The sequence below is a fragment of the Pholcus phalangioides genome, unplaced genomic scaffold, assembly GCF_987345545.1.
Source record: "Pholcus phalangioides strain wild (caught in Gottingen) unplaced genomic scaffold, Ppha-v1.0 ptg000007l_1, whole genome shotgun sequence".
In the NCBI taxonomy this organism is placed as follows: Eukaryota; Metazoa; Arthropoda; class Arachnida; order Araneae; family Pholcidae; genus Pholcus; species Pholcus phalangioides.
In genome coordinates this window covers 1,333,398-1,355,675 of record NW_028301600.1, presented here as the reverse complement: position 1 = coordinate 1,355,675, position 22,278 = coordinate 1,333,398, and the positions used below count along the sequence as shown (strand labels likewise).

The 22,278-nt window shown below is 34.3% G+C and overlaps 1 protein-coding gene across 1 annotated transcript in view; it reads right to left on the bottom strand.

Annotated features, from left to right (window-relative positions):
* Nucleotides 1-13,496: 13,496 nt before the first annotated feature.
* LOC149084781 (tubby-related protein 4-like) overlaps nucleotides 13,497-22,278 on the bottom strand; it is a 178,329-nt gene continuing 169,547 nt past the window's right edge. Inside the window, exon 13 of the mRNA XM_089232524.1 lies at nucleotides 13,497-13,923. Coding sequence (XP_089088650.1) covers nucleotides 13,807-13,923 — 117 coding nt within the window. The 3' untranslated portion in view covers nucleotides 13,497-13,806. The remainder of the gene's footprint in view (nucleotides 13,924-22,278) is intronic.

Sequence of the window (22,278 nt, the reverse complement as noted above, 5' to 3'; positions counted from 1 at the left end):
CTAGTTGGTGAAAAGTACCAAGCATTGAGCTCTCAACTCCTTCATCGTGGTTTCTCTCAATTCCAGAGAGATTGGTCAGTCTATGGCAAGATTTTATTTATTTATTCAATATTGCTTGTCCGAGGCCTATACAAGAAGATGCGATGGATAAAAAAGTATGACAAAATGACGATTGGTGTTATAAGAAAATTCGGAAATTGTAATACAATCTACAATATTTGGTGGGATGTTGTTCTAGTCAGTAATAGTGCTTAGGAAGAAACAAAATTTATGACAATCTGAAGAGGCAAAGATGGGCTGCAATTTTTGGGAATGGTTAAGTCTAACAGAAAAATGTGAGGTTTTAATTAGAATGTTGGAAGTGTCGATATTAAAAACTCTCTCATGGAGGATTTTGAAAAGAAAAGTTAATCGAGAGATAAGTCTAAGAGAGATAAGTGGTTGGATATTGAGTTGCCGCTTCAGCTCTGAGATGAGACAGAGGAAGATCAACAGTCAAAAATGAAGCATGTGGACTTACTTTGAATAGATTCAAATTTGTCTATGTTGGTTTGCATGCTGGGGTCCCAGGTTTCACAGGCATAGGAGAGAATAGGGAGGATATATGTCTGAAAGCACAAGTGATGGATATGACCAGTGGAGGTTTTCAGGTTATGATGAAAGAAAAAAGTTTTTGGAGACATTTTACTAGAAATATAATCAACGTGAAGATTCCAGCGGCGATCGGCAGAGATTATAACGCCCAGGTATTTATAGTGGGAAACCTCAGAGATAAAAGGAATTGTTGATTGAATAAGGGAAATCAAGGGGAGGTCTTTTACGTGAAACTTTCATAAAAACTGTTTTTGTTGAGGGGCAATTCCCAAGTTGAGCACCATTCTGAAATAATGTTAAGGTTGTGTTGAAGAGATTCTTGAAGTCATCTTATTGTGTTGAAGATGGTTGCTTAAAAACAAACACTTGAGTAATTTTAAGTAAGTCATTTCTATTTATCTATCGATGCAATTAATGTAGGTATTGTGGATGCATCTTGGCTAGCAATTTTTGCTTGATTACCAATTTTTTTCCAAGTGCAAAGCAGGCCCATACCCCACCTGATCAATTATTTCAAGGCAATAGGAAATAAATATACCAAACATAAGCTTCTTTTTCATAAATCCCACCTATGCACAAACTAGTTGCAGTCACAGCTTTCCATAATTCAAGAAAACTGTTTTCAGGAATGGTAGGAGAATGTTAATTCAGGTGCCCACAAACTAGGGAAAGGGTTTTCTCATTTTTGGCATTTCTAGTGAAGGTGCCATGAAAAAATGTTTTATATTTTTATAAAGAGTGATGACGTAAGCATCATTTGAATCCCCTCCTGTACAACAGAAAAGGTGATATGACCACAGAAAAGATTTCTACTGCAGGGAGTCCCACATTGAGGGATTAGAGCACCAATCTCTCTGAGAGTATAAAAACAAGCCTGCCGTTTGGAATCAGCAATAAATTGCAGCTCCTGGTCTAATTTAGCCCTCGTGTGCAGAAAATGACAGTGGTGCAACAAAAATTATCACCCCCCCCCTTGTCATCAAAAGTCAGCAAATCCAACCCTCCCTGACGTAATACTTAAATGGTCCCTTTCAGATCTAAAACTTTCAATTTTCAGATCAGCATTTTTGAAGAGTCTATACTGAATCAAGATTTACAGTGACATTTGGACACTGCATTCACCTGTAACTGAGGGAAATGGCAATTCGACCAGACTCAACAAAAGATTTGTAAGCACAAGTGACCAAGTTGATTGTCATATGCTTGTCTTAAAAACTAGAGGAGGAGGATGGAAAAGGAATTTTCCTCAAATTATGCACATCACACTCAAAATTCCGCACTAGGAGGGTAAATGCCAATTTTCAAAATTCATCTCGTACCCAAAAAAACTTTGATTTAAAGGAAGAAAACTTTGAGTTAAAACTAAAATAATATTAAAAGTTCTGCAGCCATGTGAAGGATTCAATTTTATATCAACAGATATTTGAATCATAGAGAATTGACTGTATATGATACGCATATCATCTTTTTTAAAATATTTAGTATCTTTCATAATTTTTTTTTTCTGGTGAACTTGTAGGACAGTTTGCCTGTTGTGGCTTCAGATTTTGTATTTGTGCTTATCAGAGGTGCCTACATGAACAAAACATTAAGGAGGCTGAAAGCTGCCAATCGTTCTATATACACAGAAGTCAAGCTTTTGTGCAAGCAGGGGAGTGGTGTGTTGTATATTTTACATTCATTAATTATTAGTGGGGCACAGCCCCCCCCCCCTTGCAAAATTTATTGGAGGGACCACGGCTGTAGCAAAGGAGAGAATTGAGGGTCTGGTCCCCCCTCCCCCAAAATGTGAGAAAATTACCGAAAAAAGGGAAAAAGATAGCCAAATCTAACATTCTATCACTTTGGTTCCCCCCCCCCTCCAAACGAAATTTCTGGACATGGGCCTGGGAGGAACTCAAAAAAATCCTCAGCTTTTCCCTCCACTTTCAGGTGCCTATGGTACTTATTTTTACATTGCTTTTTTTAATTTGTGGCTAGATCAAAAAATATTCTGAAGAAATAATAAGCATGTTTGTGTTTTCATTCATTTCATATCAAAAAGTTTCCCTATATACTATTGTGTTGGTTGTTTTTGTTTCTTTCATATACTATATGTGCAGGGACGTCATAAAACTATCATAAGCCCCCGGGCCAAGTGGATTTTTCTGAGGCCTCACCAGGCAAATTCCAAAAAAATTCAATTACTTCTCATTTTTCTGACACCCTCTTCTGCACTGACACTAAATGATTTATTAGTGAGTAATTTTTTCCCTGACACACCCAGTGTTTGTTTTCTCATAAACGACACACTAGCTCACAAACTTGAATCTGAACTGTTAATAACAGAGGTTGTAATAAAAATTAACATCAAAAACTTTTCTATCCGCACAGAAATCTAAAACATTCCACTCAAGACTTCTGTCACCAAACCAATATTTTCCTCTTATGCTCTCCTACACCTCTGAAATTTCACAGAGAAATCCTCAAACTTCCAGCAACATCGCTGAAAGTGAAGCAACTTACTTCCAGTAACATTTATTCTAAACTTGTTTGGATTTCATTTATTCCTGGTTAGACAATGTATTGAAGAACATGGTTCTGTTTTGAAAAATATTAAAGGCAGAGATACTATATTAATAGGTAACATGAACTCTGGATACAAGGATATCTTTTACTATGATAAAACCCTGTATAACAATACTTTTTGAAGAGATTTTGAAACCACTACCACAATATTTTTTTATATCTTGCTCAAAAAATTGTCAATGTATTTTTAAACTTGTCATATATTTTTGTCATATTTTTTAAACTTGTCATCAGTACTTAACTGGGATCATCGGAAGTGTCAATAACGTTTTCAGTATTGCTACTTTCTGCATAGTACACTCATAGCACACTTATAATGCAGTAAACTCCTTTAAAGGAATAAAACACCTAACTCAATTTTATTAATCAACTAATCAATCATAATATTTTTGAACGAATTAACATTTATAAATGCATTTTCTGGTGATACTAATAACAGTGATTCAAAAGAGATATCAACAACATAAATTTGATGGAGCATGATGGAAATGCTGCCTTTAAATTTTACAATCGTTCATATACAGGGTATTTCGAAAAGAATCATCCGATTTAAAAAAATCATAACTATTCAGCTTTTAATCCATTTTGATCAAATAATGTATAGGTAGAAAGAGGGAAATCTTGAGTTTCATGCAGTTGCCAACAGGTAGCGCTAACGCTCTTCCTTCGGTCACCGCATCAGTGTTTGTCAAGATGGCTACTGCACAACAGAAATCATTTTGTGTTCTAAGCTTTGCGAAGTGAGAGTCTAACAACCATTCATCATGCTTTTCATCGACAATACCTTGATGTTGAACTTCCTACTGCTCAGAGCATTAAGCAACGGTATAAACAATTCCGAGACACGGGTTGTCTGTGTAAAGGGAAATCTCCTGGCCATCCCTGCATGTCAGACGAAAATGTGGAGCGCATCTAACAGAGTTTCGCACGTAGTCCACAGAAATCCACTCGCAGCAGATGCAAACATGCTCGCAAAAATTTGGGACGAATTTGAATACCATAGACACATGCCATGCATCCCAAGGTGAACATATTCAGCACCTTTAATTTGGTTTGTAAAAAATCTTTATAATTAGTCATGTAATATAAAATTAATCTTAAGTGTGTCAATATTTTTCATAATATACGCATTTCAAATTGGGTGATTCTTTTTGAAACGCCCTGTATAATGACATTTTTCCTTACTCTGCAGTGTATCTTTATACAGGCTGTCACAAACTGCTTGATCAGCAGATATCTCTGCAACTGTTAACTTCAAAAGTATATATACTTCTTTCCAATTAAAAAGTTTTCATTTGACATGCGGTATCTTAAAAAGACAATTTTATAACGGGTGGTGGTGGAAAAATGAAAAAATTGACTTTTTGAAGTGCAGAACCTGCTCCAAAAAAGTGATTGACAAAAAAATTCCATATTTTTAAATACAATATTCATGAAGATATTTGGCATTGACGTTTTCAGCATTTATTAATAATGATTAAGGGAGTGATTCACAAATTGCCAAAATGTAAATTAAAAGTGTAAAAATGTAATTTTCATTGTGACTAAAAAAATAAAACATCACACTTCAATAATTTTAATAACAAACTTTTCCAGTCAAGTTATTTCACATTTGTGTTTCTCATGTGACCAAGGATTTGAAGTTGGGACCACGTATGTTTCCTGTATTTACTATCTTCCAAAGAGAAACTTAAAACCTTTTATGTGTTTTTTATTTTTTTTTTATTTCACTTCTTGGTGCTGAAAAGGTTGAATAATTACTTTTTCATAATTTTGTCAAATGATGAAAAGTATCAGACACAGTGAGCAATGAAAATCATTTTTCTTTAAATGCAGAACAAAATAATCTAAATAAAATAGCAAATAGTTGAGGTCATTCTACTGGTAAAGTCCCTAAAAATTAAGATTTTCAAGCCAATACAACAATGTCAATGAAAAGTTACCAAAACATATACAGGGTGGTAACTATCAGCCGCCTAATAGTTAAACACGTGATGCCTTGTGAAAAACTAATATGGAAAAGTGTTTTCCGTTTTTTGATCTGACCCATAATTAATGAGTTATAACGCTTTAAAAATTGATGACGTCACTTAAAAATTATGCAAAATTCACCAAATGTATAAATTGGCATTTTTTTAAACTGCACAATGATATAACCCTATGCAATCGAGAAAGTAAACCAGTTTCTTTTCCATCTTTTGTTGTTTTGTGTGCACACTTTTCAAATTTTTAAGTGGGTGTTAATTATTACGATTTTATAAGGTTGCAGATGTTTTTGAGTTCATCCATCAGATTAAGAAAAAGCTACTGCCACCCTGAAAATTCTGAAGTTTCGCTCAAATGTGCTATTCGCCATGTTTAGTAAAATGAACTTTGGATTTCAAAGTTAACCCTAGTATTTTTTGAAACAAATATTGAATATTTTCTCATATTTTGAAAATTTATACATTTTTTCAAACTTTAAAATTCGTAAAACTATAATGGATGATCAAACATCGAAGTTCGAGATTCATCTCACTAAAAAATGCCATATAAATATTTCTGCAAAATTTCATAATTTTTGGTGTAGTATATATATATATAGGTTTCTTTTAAATCTTAAACCGATGAGCTCAAAAACTGCAATTTGTGAAAATCACGTTCAAAGCATTTTTTCTTGTTCACATTTACACTATAATTCATTAATTTTTAGTTTGATTTTGAAAAAAAAAATTAACCCGATTGACAAGAAATTTTTTGCATCTAATTTTCACAATTGAATGAAATATATTTTAAAGTCATGTTTGAAAATTCGACTTCAGGGGTCATGACACCCCTTAAATGAATAAATCAACTCCAACCAGGGGCGTCAGAAGTGTTTCGAACCTGTGGGTGCTCGTCTTGAGTTCTACGTAGGAAATTTCGATTTCTGAATCAATTCTGTGGGTGCTCGGACCTGTTTTACAAACTTCCGTGGGTGCTCGAGCATCCACAGCACCCCCGGCTCCGACGCCACTGACTCCAACAATTTTAAGATGAGATTTTTTTTTCCAGTTACAATTCAGAAGTTCTGGAAGATTTACATGTTGCATCACAGCTTTTGATTGAAATTCTGCAACACAATTAACTGAGCAACATAACAAACATAATGAATGAAATCGATCAGTTACAAATTGTCACGATTACAATTTAACAATAACAGTTTAAAATTTTTACAGCATCTCATTTATGTTATGAATGTGCATATGAAACAGTAGGCTCTACTCAAAACCATATTTGGAGCAACAGACAGTAAAGACATGGTGATAAAAAATTCTCAAATTTCAAAAATTGAGAACCAGGAGGAAGAGTAATCATGATTTTTCGGAAAAAAATTAAGAAACGAAATACACATATAAGGGCAACGGGGTGGCAAAATCCTGAAGTCTGTCTCTGTAAAGAGGGGTCCTAGGGCAATTGCCTCCCCTTTCCTGACATGACAAGCACAATTATTTTCAATTGGTCATTTGTTTTGGCGCAGTTTGACCTGATTGGTTCTTGCGCTACAAAAATCAAAGTCCAATCGAATAAATACGCCCCTGAATAAACCATTTTAAAAAAATTACCAAGTTCTGCGCGAATCATGTAGGCTGGAATAAAAATTTCAAAGTAGTCCAAATCTTTCTTTTGAAAAGATAAAGTAAAAATTTATTAATATTTAATCGCGATAAAAATCAATTGCAGTCAAAAGGAAATGAAAAACCATCATTGCAACATGCAGAAATCGGTATGAAAATGTGACTCAATGAATAATCAATAGAAAATATCCGAGAAACCCCTAATTATTTTGAATATGCCAATTCATATAATGACTAGTTTAATTGAAAGTTTCTGATCGAAGCGTTGTTATTATTTTAGTGTTTTCACAAGTCACCTTCGTCAAGCTACCATTTTTGCAATCTTCTTTGAAGTTTATTACACATGACTGTTTCGATGAGATTTTAAAATAACTCAAAAAATATTGTCCTGTTTCATTGATCAATATGTAATCTGATTAAAACAACAGCGTATAAAAATGATCACGTAGTAAACAGAACGAACTGTATGTACCTTCCCCAAAAAATGTTGACTTGATAGTGAAAGAGAACAAATTACCACATTTTGGCGAAAAGTATTGATTTGATTTAAAAAAATTTCAAGTAGATCTCATTTGGCTAACAGTTTAAAAATCTGCTGATAAATTTGCCAATATAGTGGATGAAACTAATATGTAATTATATGTAACAACAAATTTATACTATCACACTGCATTGAGAGTAAAAGCGTCTATCGTGAAAGAAGAAGGCCGAACTTGGTTTCTAATGGGACTGAATATTTCAGTTCATTTTTAAGAAGTAACATCCCGCTGCTGGCAGAGAAATGCACTTTGGTTGGGTGTTTGGCATATAACTGACCGTTAGAAAAATGACACGTCACAAAATTTAAAAGCTTATAACTCACTTAATATTCGTGCGATCGAAAAATGGAAAACACTTTTCTATATTAGTTTTTCACAAGGAATCACGTGTGTAATTATTGGGCGGTCAATAGTTACCACCCTGCTGGCCACCCAAATTGCAACACCAAGAAAGACAAGAGATATCGCAACAATATTTATTTTGTAGATAACATGTTGACCAAGCATCAAATGATTAAATTTATAGACTTCTGTGAAGTGTGGTTCCTGCCAAAATCAGTAGCCAGAGTAGCCGCCATTGTTGGAGATCACCGCTGCCACACGCCTCGGCATTGATTCAAAGAGACTTTGGATGTGTTCTTGGGGTACAGCAGACCAAGCAGCTTCCACGCGTTGCCAAAGTTGATCTGGTGTGGCAGCTGGGGATTTAATCTGGGTCAATCGTTGAGCAACCATGGACCACATGTTTTCTATCGGCGAAAGATCCGGACAGCGAGCTGGCCAGGGAAGCAATTCAATCTGGCGATTGACGAAGAACCTTTGGACAATGCGTGACACGTGTGGTCGCGCATTATCCTGTTGAAATATGGCTGTGGGCAAGCCCTGAAGGTAAGGAAGGACAACTGGCTCCAACACCTCAGAGATGTAGCACTGGCTTTTTAAAGTACCGACAATGCGTACTAGAGGAGTGCGAGAGTGATATCCAATACCGCCCCATACCATAATACCCGGTGCAGGACCAGTGTGGCGGTGCATAACGCAGCTGTTCAGCATCCTCTCTCCACGGTGTCTCCAGACTCGAATCCGACCATCGTGGTGTTGCAGACAGAAGCGTGACTCGTCAGTAAAGACAATTTCATTCCATTGTGCCGTCCACATCCTTCTTTCATCGCACCATTGACGGCGGAGACGTCTGTGGTTCTGCGTCAAGGGTAGACGAAGCAATGGACGTCTTGCGGACAGACCACTCTGCTGTAAACGGCGTCGAATGGTACGCGCAGACACTGGATGATGCGGTACAGACTGAATGTGCTGTGCTATGGTTCGTGATGTGGCTGAGCGATCCGTCACTGCCATACGCACAATACGCCTATCATCACGTGAAGTGGTGCACTGAGGTGGATGCGATCGAACACGTCGGTCCGTCGTACCCTCCTGCATCCAACGATCACATATCTGCATTACAGTTGTTTGGTTTCGTCCAACACGACTACCGATTTCCCTGAAAGATAATCCACAATCTCGGTAGGCCACTATCCTTCCTCTGTCGAACTCGGATACTTGATCAAAAGATGATCGCTGTTTTCTACGAGGCATAATTGATCGTTTTTTTTGAAAAAACCACAAGAAAAACACAATTGCCGTACTTCAAATCGTCGAAATCTCCAAGCCTTAAATAGCGCTTTGACAGGCGCGCGTGATGTGCGTCTGTGCCGAAATTCTAATCATTTGCATATCTCACCTCCGCTAATGCATGTCGTAAATTTCATATTATTTGCACGCTTCCTTCAGGGTGTTGCATTTACGGTGGCCAGCAGTGTATATATAAAAGTTATATTATTAAGTTTAAAGTATATGTGTGTCAGCTATAGTGGAGTGAAGTAGCATTTGTTCTGTACACAACAGTCATCACAACCAAACCAACATACTAACACATACAGAGCGGTCGATAGTTACCACCCTGTATACAGTTTTTCATCTTTAATATCTTGATAAATATAGCATTTAAAAAAATATGGAGTTCTTTATAAATGACTTTTAAAAGTGGGTTCTACATTTTATTAATTGGAAGTTTTAGTTCACAGGAACTGTGGAAGAAATAATATTTTTCTTCTTTTTTTTTATTACATGTGACTCCCCCTAAAAAACTTCTCATTTTAAGAAACTGCAGGAATTTAAAAAAATTTTGTAATTGGAATATACTTCTAAAGTCATTGATCAAACAATTTGGGACAGTCTGTATAGGAATTTCACTGTACTATCTCCCTTTGGACTCCTTCTATTAACCCTATATCTACATTTTGAAAAAATGAAATAGTTGTCATGCAAAACTTTTTAAAATTTGGTAATTTTAGTTATAATTAAAACCTAAAACGAAATTTTATTTTCAAAACAAAGTTCACTTAAAAAAATAACGAAGTAAATTGAGTTAGCAGATTGAATTAATTTACCTGGTACTTTAAAGTACCATTAGTACTATATGCTTAACAATAAAAATCAAAGACATCAATTTAAATATGTTGTATGATGCAGTTGCATGTGTGAATATTTATTCTTTGTATCACAAACAAAAGAATAATTTATCCCATACATTTGTTAGGGAACACTTTAAGAAATGATACTAAAAACACTGTATTTTAAGGCTTTGATTGAATTGTATTTAACAAATATTCATGACCACAACATTGTAAAAATGTTAGCCAGTGACATCCAAGTACTGGAGCTATATATAATTCAGTCTAAAGATAATTTCTCTTTTGTGGGGTCTTTTTGGTTGTATTTGACATCCATATTTTAATGGGCATCTTTTTTTTCAGCCACCTTGTTGGGCATTTTGCCTGTTGTGGCCATTTACCAAGATAAAAACATCTAAATTTTCTTTCAACTTATAATTTCTTGCAATGAATACCAACCATGGTACTAACAAACCAGATTTAGAACGCATGTCACAAACACCATAAATTTGGAGGTGCATTACTGGAAAATTGCAGCAATAACTGCTCAAAGTAAGAACCACAAAAGTAAATTTTTATGCAGAAATCATCATACCCAAAAAGCAGTTGTCACACACTTGTGTTGTCATCTGGTAATCATAAAATTGTTATTCAGCCTTTATACAGTAATTCCCTGAAGTTATATGCAATGGAGGGGGAGCAGACAACAACCTCGTAAATCAAATTTACGCAAGTCTGGGTACAGTTTTTCATAGAAATGCATATAAATATTACTTAACTGGGACCAAATTTTTGAAAAAGCACATATCTTTTTGTTTCTTACTATGAGTTTAATTCCATGGCACTCTTCTATGGCTTCATAAACTCAAACTTGCATTGTGACTGCAATCCGATCCACTATAAAAAGGCTGTATTGCCTTTAAATCTGTGCTAATGAAAGTTATGTGTTAAATGCCACCTCGCTGGGCATTTTGCCTGTTGTGGTGTTGTATTTGTATAAATGTTTTGATAACACCTTGGGTCATCAAAAGAAATGAGTTGCTTGTGTTTGGAAGCTAGAAAACAACTTTCAGCCATGAGCTGAAATTAATTGAAAGTTAGACCAGGTGCACTGCCATCAAAGACCATCATATCAAACAAATTAGATTTCAAACTGGCATTGAACTTCAGGCAGGGCCATAACTAGGATTTTTGCTGTCTGGGACAAACATGATCTATTGCTGCCCCCCCCCCCCACCAAATTTAAAATTTGACAATTTTATGATGGTTTTGTTTGTTTCCGCCAGGGCAGTTGTCCCCTTCGCCCTCTCTAGTTCCAGCCCTGACTTCAGGTAAGAAATTGCAACCTTCTTTGTAAAAATAAAGGGATACCAAGCAACCCTTGATATTCCATTTCTAAATTCTGACAAAGTTCCCATCTTTATATACTGTAGCCTTTCAAAAATCAAAGTAGTTTCATGTTCTGATAGAATAAAGCAATTTCTTACTTGATTATTACTTTATAATCTCTACTATTTCAGCAATAATCATGTGATTATGATTGAATTTCAGAAATGTGAATTTTTCACAGAAAATAGTGTAACTCAGAAATTATGCAACTTGGGCTAGCGTAAGTTGGGTATCACTGTACTTCAAAGTACCAATGCCTAACAATGTATATAAAGGATGTCAGAGTTAAAAAGTAAGAGGTATTTTAAAGTATAATGTTGACAGATAAAGGGTTAACATGACATATTTATGTTCAAAACGTGTGGCCATGTCTGGACATAGTCTACATAAATTTTATAAGAATTTATGCCCCTCTGGCATTTTTGTGAATTTCTGATCTTTTCTGAATTTTTTTGTCCCCTTTTTCCTTTTTTGTATCAGTAATTATATGTATACTTCAAAAAATTAGTTATTTATTATAAGCAAGGCTCGAATGTTGTTGACCTAAAAAATGCTGAAAAATAACCATAAAAAATGTCCTGAAAATTTGAAAAAATGCTTAAAAGTTAAAATAAAAATTCCCCCAAAAATGACAAAAAGTGCTATTAAAATAACAAAACAAATTTCTTTAGAAACTGAACCAGTCATTATATTGACTGGAGGTAAAAGAAAAAAGTCTTACAGTATCTATTGAAAATCACATTCATTCACTTGTTAGATTTCAACAAAAATTGCCAATGGAATTTTTCAAATAAACAATTCATAATTTATGAGTAGGTTAGGAAATCTAAAGACAAAATATAAATTTCTGAAAAGACAAGATAAACTTCTCTAAACATCAACAGGCATTCTTGGGGATATTTGGAGGATGGGGGGGGGGGGGGATCTGATCTACTCTGTGTTAATTTCTCTTCATTTTCAAAACCTTGAAGACGTACCCATTAAGACATTGAACATTTTTCTACAGGCAATACAAGTCTGCTTTTTTTCTCATTACTTTTTCAAATTTCATGATAGCGAATTGGTTATCGCATTTTTAGCACACTGCGTTTATCGATAGCATCAATAAGCTCCATGCTTTTCTGCAAGGACTGAATGGTTGAAACCAGAATGCTGAAGATTGATCGTATGTACATTATCATTTCTTCAATATTCTCAAGGCAAAACAAAGCTTACAAAATCTTACTGCATCCAGCATTTTTATTATTCAAAATGAATTTGCAGATTTCATATTTTATATAATGAAAATTTCTCATTCTCAACATCCCATATAGAATCAGCAAAAATTTATTGAATTCATTTTCATTTATTTTTTGATTAAGCTCTTGGAATTTTTACTATATTCTAAATTTACCTAGAATTGATTCTAAACTTTGTTTGTCATCAATAAAGGAAGATACAAGTTAAGTGATGAAAAAAAAAATTTTTTTTGTTTAAAAATTTTTTGGCTTTATTTTGAAAAAATTTTCAAAAGTTAAAAAATATCCAAAAAATGCCTTAAAATTAAAAGTATTAGAAAATGCAAAAAAATGCAAATGTCATCAACATCCGGGCCCTGGTTATACACGATCAAAACAAAGGCAAGCAATGCAAAATTGAAGGATGATGAAAAAGCAGATTGTTATGTCTGTGTTTGTTAATAAGTGAGTTAGGCTGTACCAAAACTGGATATAATCAATTTTTTTTGTAAGGGCTCTATATATAGACACATAATACAAAAAAAGACTAAGACAAGTTGAGCAGCTAAATATTTTAAAAACAACCGTTGATATCTGTAGTTGCCACTTAATCTAACAATCAAGACTCCTGGACTAAAAATGATTTAAGTAGTGGAAAAACTTTCATAACACATTCCATTCGTTACAAGAGTTTTCATATACAAAGACACTGAAAGTATCAAATTGAAAAATATCTTGTCAGAAATTGTATTTAATTAAACCAAATTTCAATATTGCATTGATTTCCTTCAAATACAAAAAAAATAGTAAAAATTCATTGTCAGTAAATGTAATATATTTTAATAAATACAAATAAAATAATATTTATTTAAAATATCAAAATGAATGAAAGATCAACAGTGTGAGATTTACCCTGTATACTGAGATTTGACAATGACTAGTTTGTAAAAACAAAAAAACAAACAAAAAAAAGAAGCAATTATATAAATATATGTAAAAGAACGAATGTGCTGTAAAAATACTGCCATAAGAATCTATTGTACATATAGTTTTATGATGCAATCTTAATAAATACAACATTACAAAACTTAGTTATGACTAGTTTATACTACGTTTCAATTGCACTTAGAGATGCGGGAATCAAATTTATATCACAAAATACAAAACAAAGTTTTGTTAAAAATCTGATATGAGCTTTTATGAAAACATTTTGTAAAAAAACAATTTTAGCATGATTTGTAAACTATTATATATATATGTGTGTGTGTGAGTGTGTATTTTGCTTTATCTAATTTAAAAGAAGGCAATGCTCATATATTGGCGAGAGCAAGCAACAGACAATGACAACTTAAGTTTTATGCATACATTATATGAACATTAGGGACAAATGGGACACCATTGTGAAACATCTCATTCTAAAACATATGGCTTGAACTGTTGGACAGATGAATCATTTCAAACGCTGGGTTACATTTGCAAGGGCAACAGCAAATGCTTGAAGAGCAGTAAAAGGATACTGAAAATCCAGAGAATAAGCATTTCCATCAATGCGGCCAAACTGCATCACCTGTGAAACATAGCAAAACCCAGAAAAAATTTAATCTATGCTAATAATTGATTAAACTAAATATTTCACTAGTTGCATTCAGAAAAGGTAGAAAGATGTTTCAAGGTCATGTTTGTAGCAAGAACAGTTTTGAGATTTTCCTCTCTCACATTCATTTGCTTATTTGCTTAAATGAATTTAAACTTTTTATCAAGAATTTTTTCAAGTTCACAAATTTTTCAAATAACAAAAATAATCTCAGATTCTTTTTTTTTTATGAACAGTTTCTCAATACTACAACATGGCCAGCAGCGATCACTGATTATACTTAGCATGGTGTTGTCTATGAGCTCTTTGGGCAAAATTGCTCAATGATCTATTAGTGCTCTTTTTGGATACAAATATAGCAGACCACAACAGGGGGTAAGCCCAGCAAGGTGACTGAGGAAGAGGAAAAAATCAAAAAATGTAAAAACAAGAAACAGTCAATAATGTTGACAGACATTTTCAAATTCCAACAGTTTCTTATGCAGTAGCTGTTTCCGTCACTTTCAAGGTATTTTATGCACACAAAAATATTGATATCAAACACACCACACTTTTTATTTCTCCATCTCCTAAGTTAACTAATCATTCAAACATGGGCAAATTCATTCCAATGTTTCTTACTAATCATTTCATCAACTGCTACTTCACGAAACTCACTTGAACCAATGCGAGTCTCACCCTCACTTTTTATTTTCAAAAATGGAAAAGCTTGCCACAGTAGATTAAGCCGATAAACATGTCATGAATGCCCTATTTTAGGATCAGAAATTTTGAAAATAATTTGATGAAGACATGAACAAATATTTTTTTAATGATTCAACCAGGTCTCACAAAACCTATATATTGTACAACAATGGAATAGAAGGGTATTTTATCATGAAAAATCAATTAACAAGCTCATTGACAACACACACATTGATGAATGAAAGTGTTGGTATCTTGATTTATTTAATAGCGCATCACAAGCGGTAAAATTTGACTGGAATATAAAACTTGTTCTTCAGCTGCAGAAAGATAGATAAAGTTAATAGATCTGTTTCTGTATTTTTATAAGGAATGAATGACAACTGTTTATTAGAAAAAAAATTAAAATGTGATAAAGAAAAAACTTAGTTTTTGATAATTGTTTCAAATGTTTTTGAAACAGAAAATGAGATTGGTCTAAATCATTGAGATGTCTGGGTCTGGATTTATAAATGGGGGGGGGGGGGAGAACAGCTGATTTTAAAGCCTTAAAATTCAAAATTTTGTGTGGGAAACATTTCGATACCTTGGTGTTACGTGTTCCTGGGAGAGATCCAGACGTAGGTAAATTTTTAATAACTTTCAAGATTTCATCAGCACTAGTTTGAAAGCGGTATATTGAATAGCAATTCAATTTCAAGTATTACTTAAAATCATTTATGTTGACAAAATTGAGGGGAAATTATTAACAAAATAGAAATCAAAGTTTTGAGCTAATACAATAGGATCAGAATTGGGGGAAGCATCTCACGATGACCATTAGTTCTATTAATTATTCTATCAATGAATTTTGAACGTTTTGTGTTACATTTTGAAAACTGGGTGGAATACTATTCAATTTTAGCAGATTTTATTTTGGATTTGACCAATTTTAAAACATTTTTATAAGCAATATTTAATGGAATATTGAAGGGAAACTTTTGTGTTTCCAGTGCAAATACTGCTGTAATGTTACGGTGCCTCCATCAAAGATATGAAGTGGAGTTATGCCATGGTGCAAGCTTTCCATTCATATCATTACTCCACAGCCATAGCAATCAATTTCCTAGACATTCTGCTGATAGTAATGAGCTCTCTGCTCTCTCCACAGTAGATGGTGTTACCTCATTTTCATTTGCAGCTGAAGATATGTCTTGGCTTCATTTGCAGCTGAAGATGTCTGCCTTCGCTCCATTAGAATCTGAAAATGCCTGCCTCCACTTCATTTGCAGCTAAAGGTGTCTGCCTTTGCGTCCATTCACAGCTCAAGTTGTCTGGCTCTGCTCCATTCACAGCTACCTTCTTTCCATTTTTAACCTGAAGATGTCTGCTTTAGTTTAATTTGCAGCAGAAGATGCCTGCCTCTGCCACCACTTCATTCGTACCTGAAGATGTCTGTCTTCGCTCAGACACAGATCCAGAGGAGGGCAACAGGAATTACTGCCCCCCTTTGAAGTGCTGAATAGTATGGGAAAATTTTCCTGTCATGTAAGATATAGGATGATAAGACGAGCTTACATAATTTGCATCTCCCGTCACATTGTCATGGATATGCAACTGATATAACTGCCCCTGAGAGCGCTAACAAAAGTTGGGCCAATGTCCTCATTTACAACAAGATGCCATGTGCAGGAGAAGTTTGTGAGTTTGAGTCCTCTAGAATCTAGAATAGAGTTATGCCACAGATCTGATTTACTGTTGACATCCATCTCCCAAAAAAAGTCAAGTAATATTCATGTTCAAGGGAGTTGAAGAGATTTTACTGAGATCCGGCTCTATGTTGTTAGCTGGTTCAAAATAATAAGAGAGAAGAGAGAAATCTATGCCCTCAATTGAAATATGTATAGCAACCACGTTGAAGTCAGTGCTGCGAACATCTAGAAAAGAAAATTTTCTTAGATCGGATGACAATGGCTGCCTTTCACCACATCCGCTGACCGATGATAATGAACTGCATAAGATGAAGGAAACCATGGAAGACTGCCTGCGAAAAAATTTGGCTCTTGAATAAAAGCTATATCAATGTCATCAGACTCCATGTTTAAAATAAGTTGCTGCATAGCTCTTCCACATTTATGCAAACTAAGTTGAGAAACTTGTAGACAAGATCCTAAATTCAAATTATTATTCGTAATGAATTCGAGGAAGATTTCTCATAAAACTGTCAATTAGACAGCAGCTGTCATATAGTTTATGATTTACATCCACATGCTTGGATGAATTTTTGGTTTATGTGTTAAAACGAATGCAGTTGGCACAATCATTTTGATTTTTATCACAATCAGCACTTTTGTGTTGACGTGTACAGTTAAAACATGTAAGAACCTAGATTTATGATTGTAACTTACACTTAAAGCATCTATTCATCAAAACAAAGTCCTTCACAGTGCGCATTGACCAGTTAAATCTAAGATATTTTTGCAGTAAGCATTGCTTTTGGACTACTGCAGGAACATTCACAATAAAATGCCTTAGTCATTAAACTTTTCCCCAAACACAAATCTGGACCTCAATTTTTTGTTTCATTGTCAGAGGAACATATCTCCGGATTCTGGTCAAACATTACTTACCAGCTCTTGTCACTGACAAAATTTGGCACATACTTAACTAAGATCGATGGTTGTCTGCCCCTCAGTATTTCTGAGACCAGGTTAGAGAATTTTTCCATCAAGGCCTCACAGAGCTTCTTTCTGACATTTTTGGAAATGCATTTAATCACAACTTTATCATTTGGCATTTTTCTCAGCCCTTATGTTTTGATTCCAATCTCTCATGGATTTATTTGCTCTTTGATAAATTTTTTGGCCTCATCCAAACATCATTTTTGACCCTCAATTAGACCAACAAATAAAAAACATGTTTGTGACAATAGGTGGTCTAGTTTCACTAAAGGCTTAATAGCAGGGTTTAAGCTACAGTCGCATTTTTTGCAAAATGTGAAAGAAAATCGTAGAATGCGCAAAAAGTAGCAGCCACTTTCGCAAAAATGCGTACAGGAGGTACGCAACGAGACGTCCAACCATCAAACATTACATTAGCATTGCAGCATTTTGCTTAAGCTTTCCCCCCCCCTTTTCGCTTTTTTATGAAGGGAATTTTTTATCCAGCTTAAACTCTTCTTAATAAATGCAGGGCTCCCACTCAAAAAATGAGAAAAAGTAGGAAAACACAGAACTAAAAAGTAGGATGGGGGAGGGTAACCCCCTTACACAACATAATCATAGCATAATGGAAAAAAATTCCTAAAAAAAATATTTTTTAATTTTGAATTAACTTTTTTTCCCTAGCACTATTTCAGTCAAGCCAAAACAAAATGACAAATGGCTTGGTTAAAAAACCAATTTTTGGCCAAAACAGTGCACTAGCAACCACAGATAATTTTCTTTACTCTCTCTCATCACATATATCCCATTCTTTTTTGGAGTCTTCCAAAGTGAAGAGCTCGTCAACTCTCTTCGACAATGCACAGCAAGTTAAGAATGACGCACCTTTGAGACCACTTTCAAAAGCACAATGCAAAATGTGTAAATTACAAGATCCAACGTAAATAAGCCAAGGTGAACCAGATAGTTTTACTGTGTTGTTCATCATTTTTTAAATTTTACTGTTTTGTTCATATTTTACTGTTCAATGCCAGTGTAATCATTTTTGACAAATGGAGCACTTCCATTTCTAGCTCTTTGCTGAGCATTGTAAATATTGTTTATGCTTCTTCATGCCTTAAAAATACAGAAGACAACTGAAACTGAATGCTATTGGGTAGCATCAGAATCACCAAACCTAGAATAGGCCTATGTTTTCAACTGCTTTGAAATGCAAACTGTTGTTTCACCTATTTGCATCATAATTTTGAATGATGAAAGTTACTGTCCAAGACCATGAAGTAATAAATACAAAATTATTTTTCCATCCAGACAGAAGTTTTTAATGACTACTATACTTGTTGAACCCTCAAACTAAGCAAATGAAAAATTGATCAATCAAATGGTCCAAATACGCCCCCCCCCCCTCCTTAAAAATGATACAATTTCTGCTTTGGCAAAATCATTAATTGCATTCTCCAACATTTGTAATATTTGGCAATATATCAATAATTTCCTGCTCAATTAAAATCAATTACACAAATTTTGTCGACCCATGCGTAATAACCGTATTTGCCCCATGCGTAATAACCATTTTGTATAACCCATGCAGTACCTGTACATTGTACAAGTACTGCATGGGTTAATAAAATCCTCAACAATATTCAAGTAGAAGACGTGGAGGCCCTAAATCTTCTAAGAAATGTATGTGCAAGCAAAGCACTAGCAGATATCTATGCCAGGGTCCTCAGGGAATGTGCTAATGAATTGTTGGGTCCAGCCGCACAGATATACAGGAGTAGTGTTGCTCAGGGTATCGTCCCCAGGGATTGGAAGCTTGCTAATGTTGTTCCGATATTCAAAAAGGGTATTAGAAGAGCAGTGTCCCATTATCATCCAGTGAGTTTGACGAGCTCCCTCTCAAAAATTTTGGAAATTATTATCAAAAGCAATTGGTGAAGTAGCTAGATGAGAATAATGTATTATCGGATAATCAGCATGGGTTCAGGAAGGGGAAGTCATGTGTGACTAACCTCCTTTGCTTCTATGATCTCGTGACAAAGGCTTTGGGTAAGGGCGAAAATGAAGATTTTGTTTACCTTGATTTCTAGAAGGCATTCGATTGGGTCCAACATGGTAAACTCTTGAAGCGTTTACACGAGATTGGGATTGGGGGTAACTTGTTGAATTGGATAGAGTCGCAGTTAAGAGATAGGGCACAACGAGTTATGGTGAACGGGGAATTCTCTGGTTAGACAGGTGTCACAAGTGGAGTTCCTCAAGGAAGTGTCCTTGACCCCATACTTTCCCTTTTTATCGATAAACTCGATCAGGGCATCTATGGGATTACTAGCAAGTTTGCAGTTGACATGGGGGTAATCGAGAATCAACGTGATAGGGAGTTGCTCCAGACCAACTTAATCAGGATTGCAGCATGGGCTAATAAATGGAGTATGACGTTTAGCGTTGACAAGTGCATGGTCATCCATTTTGGTCTGAACAACCCACAGTTCTCTTACGAGTTGAATGGTGTCACTATCACAGGTGCAACTAGGGTCACCGATTTGGGAATTCTCATTGACAAGCGGCTTAGGTTTTCCAAACATTGTTCAGCGATGGTCAAAAATACGAACAGAATGCTCTGTTTCATTTTCAAAAAGGTCTCTTTGTGTTCTCTTAAAGTCATTCTTCCACTTTTTCGAGGCTTTGTTCATCCGTGACTGGAGTATGCTGTAAGGTTTTGGAGACTATACCTACAGAGGGACATAGACTTGGTTGAAGGTGTGCAGAGAAGAGCTACGCATGTCCTTATTGGCACGTGGGGCTTGAGTTATGGTGAGAGACTTCATTTTTTGAATATGTTTACATTGGATGAACACAGGTGTCGGGGAAATATGATCGAAGTGTTGAAAATTTTCAACGGGATGGATAAGATGGACCATGAACATTTAGTACACTGCCAATCGACTGCTTTTACAAGGGGACACCAGTATTGATTGGTAAGGGACAATGCAAGGTTATGGTGTCGCAGGGAATTTTTCTCTAATAGGGTTGTTAATAAATAGAATAGCCTACCCTCTGATATAGTAAATTCTAACATAATTTTTTGTTTAAAAAGAAATACAATAAACATGTTGGGATAAATATCGAGAAGCTATCCATACTTAGAATAAGACAACCATAACAATTCTTTGAGGGCATTGTATAATATTTCATAATGTATATACTATTGCATTTTTAATTGGGTTACTGTATTTTTGAAGTATGTCATCCATATTTGTTATGGGTATCTTTTTATCTGCCACCTCGTTGGGCATTTTGCCTGTTGTGCCGTTGGTATTTGTATTTGTCTCCAACCTTCATACTGCTACTTAATATACAATTTGCACATTTTTATTTTTTCACAGATTTAATGAGTTTTGGTAAAAAAACAAGCAAACTTTAAACTTTTTCACTTTTTGTATTAAAATTTCAAGTCATATATTGGTACAACATCTATTATCATTATTTTAAATCAGCAATTAGGGACATGGAATTCAAGGCTTTATGCAGAAACTAATTAATGTGTTTTTTTATCAGGGGAACCTTAGTAATGGGGGCACTAATGGGAAATGTTTTCCCATTAGTGCTCAAAATCTAGAAATAGAACAGCTATCTTTCTGCACTGTATCTAAGTATTAGGTTCAAGTCTATATTTACCCCAGATCATATTTCTTTTAATCAACTTAACAACAATAAGAAGCATACCATACTAGGTTACCTTTACTTCAATATCATTGAAGTTTATACAAAGGAAAAAATGAATTGAAATTTTGTGATGTAAATCAATGATTTTTATAAAAAATCAAGTGATTTAAAACATGATTTTAATCATGATTTAAATTGGCGTACCCTGGTGATCGTTGATAATTAAATTGCAATTTATAGTCATTTTATAAATCAAGGATAGATTAGTTGGGTAATTCAAATTTTTGATAATTTGAACTTTTTTCCAGTGACTTTTGACTTTAAATTAAGCAAGTTCGACTGTATGTATTTGATTGAGGTTTAGTTATATTTTGGATTAAAGGCTGATAATATGTTCAAGCAATCAGTATAAATATTAGTGTTGGGTGTTGGAGTTTAGAAGTTCAATATAGATTCGCTGATTATAATAATATATTTTTACATTTAATACAATAAATAGTAATTTTCAGTTCATTGATAAAATTTGAAGCTGGAAAAAATGAGATTTATGAATGAGAGATTTATAAATATATATTTACTTTAGGGTAAAGTTTAATGATGGGAGAAACAATCTCAGCTGATTGCATCGATATTGGTTATCGATATTAAATGACTGAACTATAGAAATTCGTTAATATATACCAATACACCACCTGAGATTACCCTCCTAAGTCCTCAAGGTCATTTTGATCTTTATGTTTTTATGTTCATTTTTAACTATGAAGCGGTCTAAACTAAATTCTATCAACAGACAAGTATGAATATGTTACTACTAAATGTTTACAACATCTAGAACTAATTTTAAGGTCTCTGAGTATTTTATATTTAGTCTCCCGCATGCAAAGCAGGGACTGGGGAGATTATATTAATTTTATATAGAAAACGATTCACTTTTATTTGTAATTATTTCCTGGAATTGATTTTTCTATATCTAGAATTATTTTACAATTTAGATTATACTGATATCAATAACTATTTTACAATTTAGATTATACTGATATCAATAACTATTTTACAATTTAGATTATACTGATATCAATAACTATTTTACAATTTAGATTATACTGATATCAATAACTATTTAGATTATATTGTCTGATCTGAAATATACATCTGATAACATATTGGGATAAATCGAAAAAAAAGCTATCCTGCTTAGATAAGACAAACAATCTTTTTATGGGCAGTGTTTTGTGCAATTTTTTTACAAGGTGCATAGCAAACAGGGCATATAGCATTTTACTGGCAAACCGTTGATCCTAGAGGCATACTTCCAATTAGAAAAATTTCCAAATAG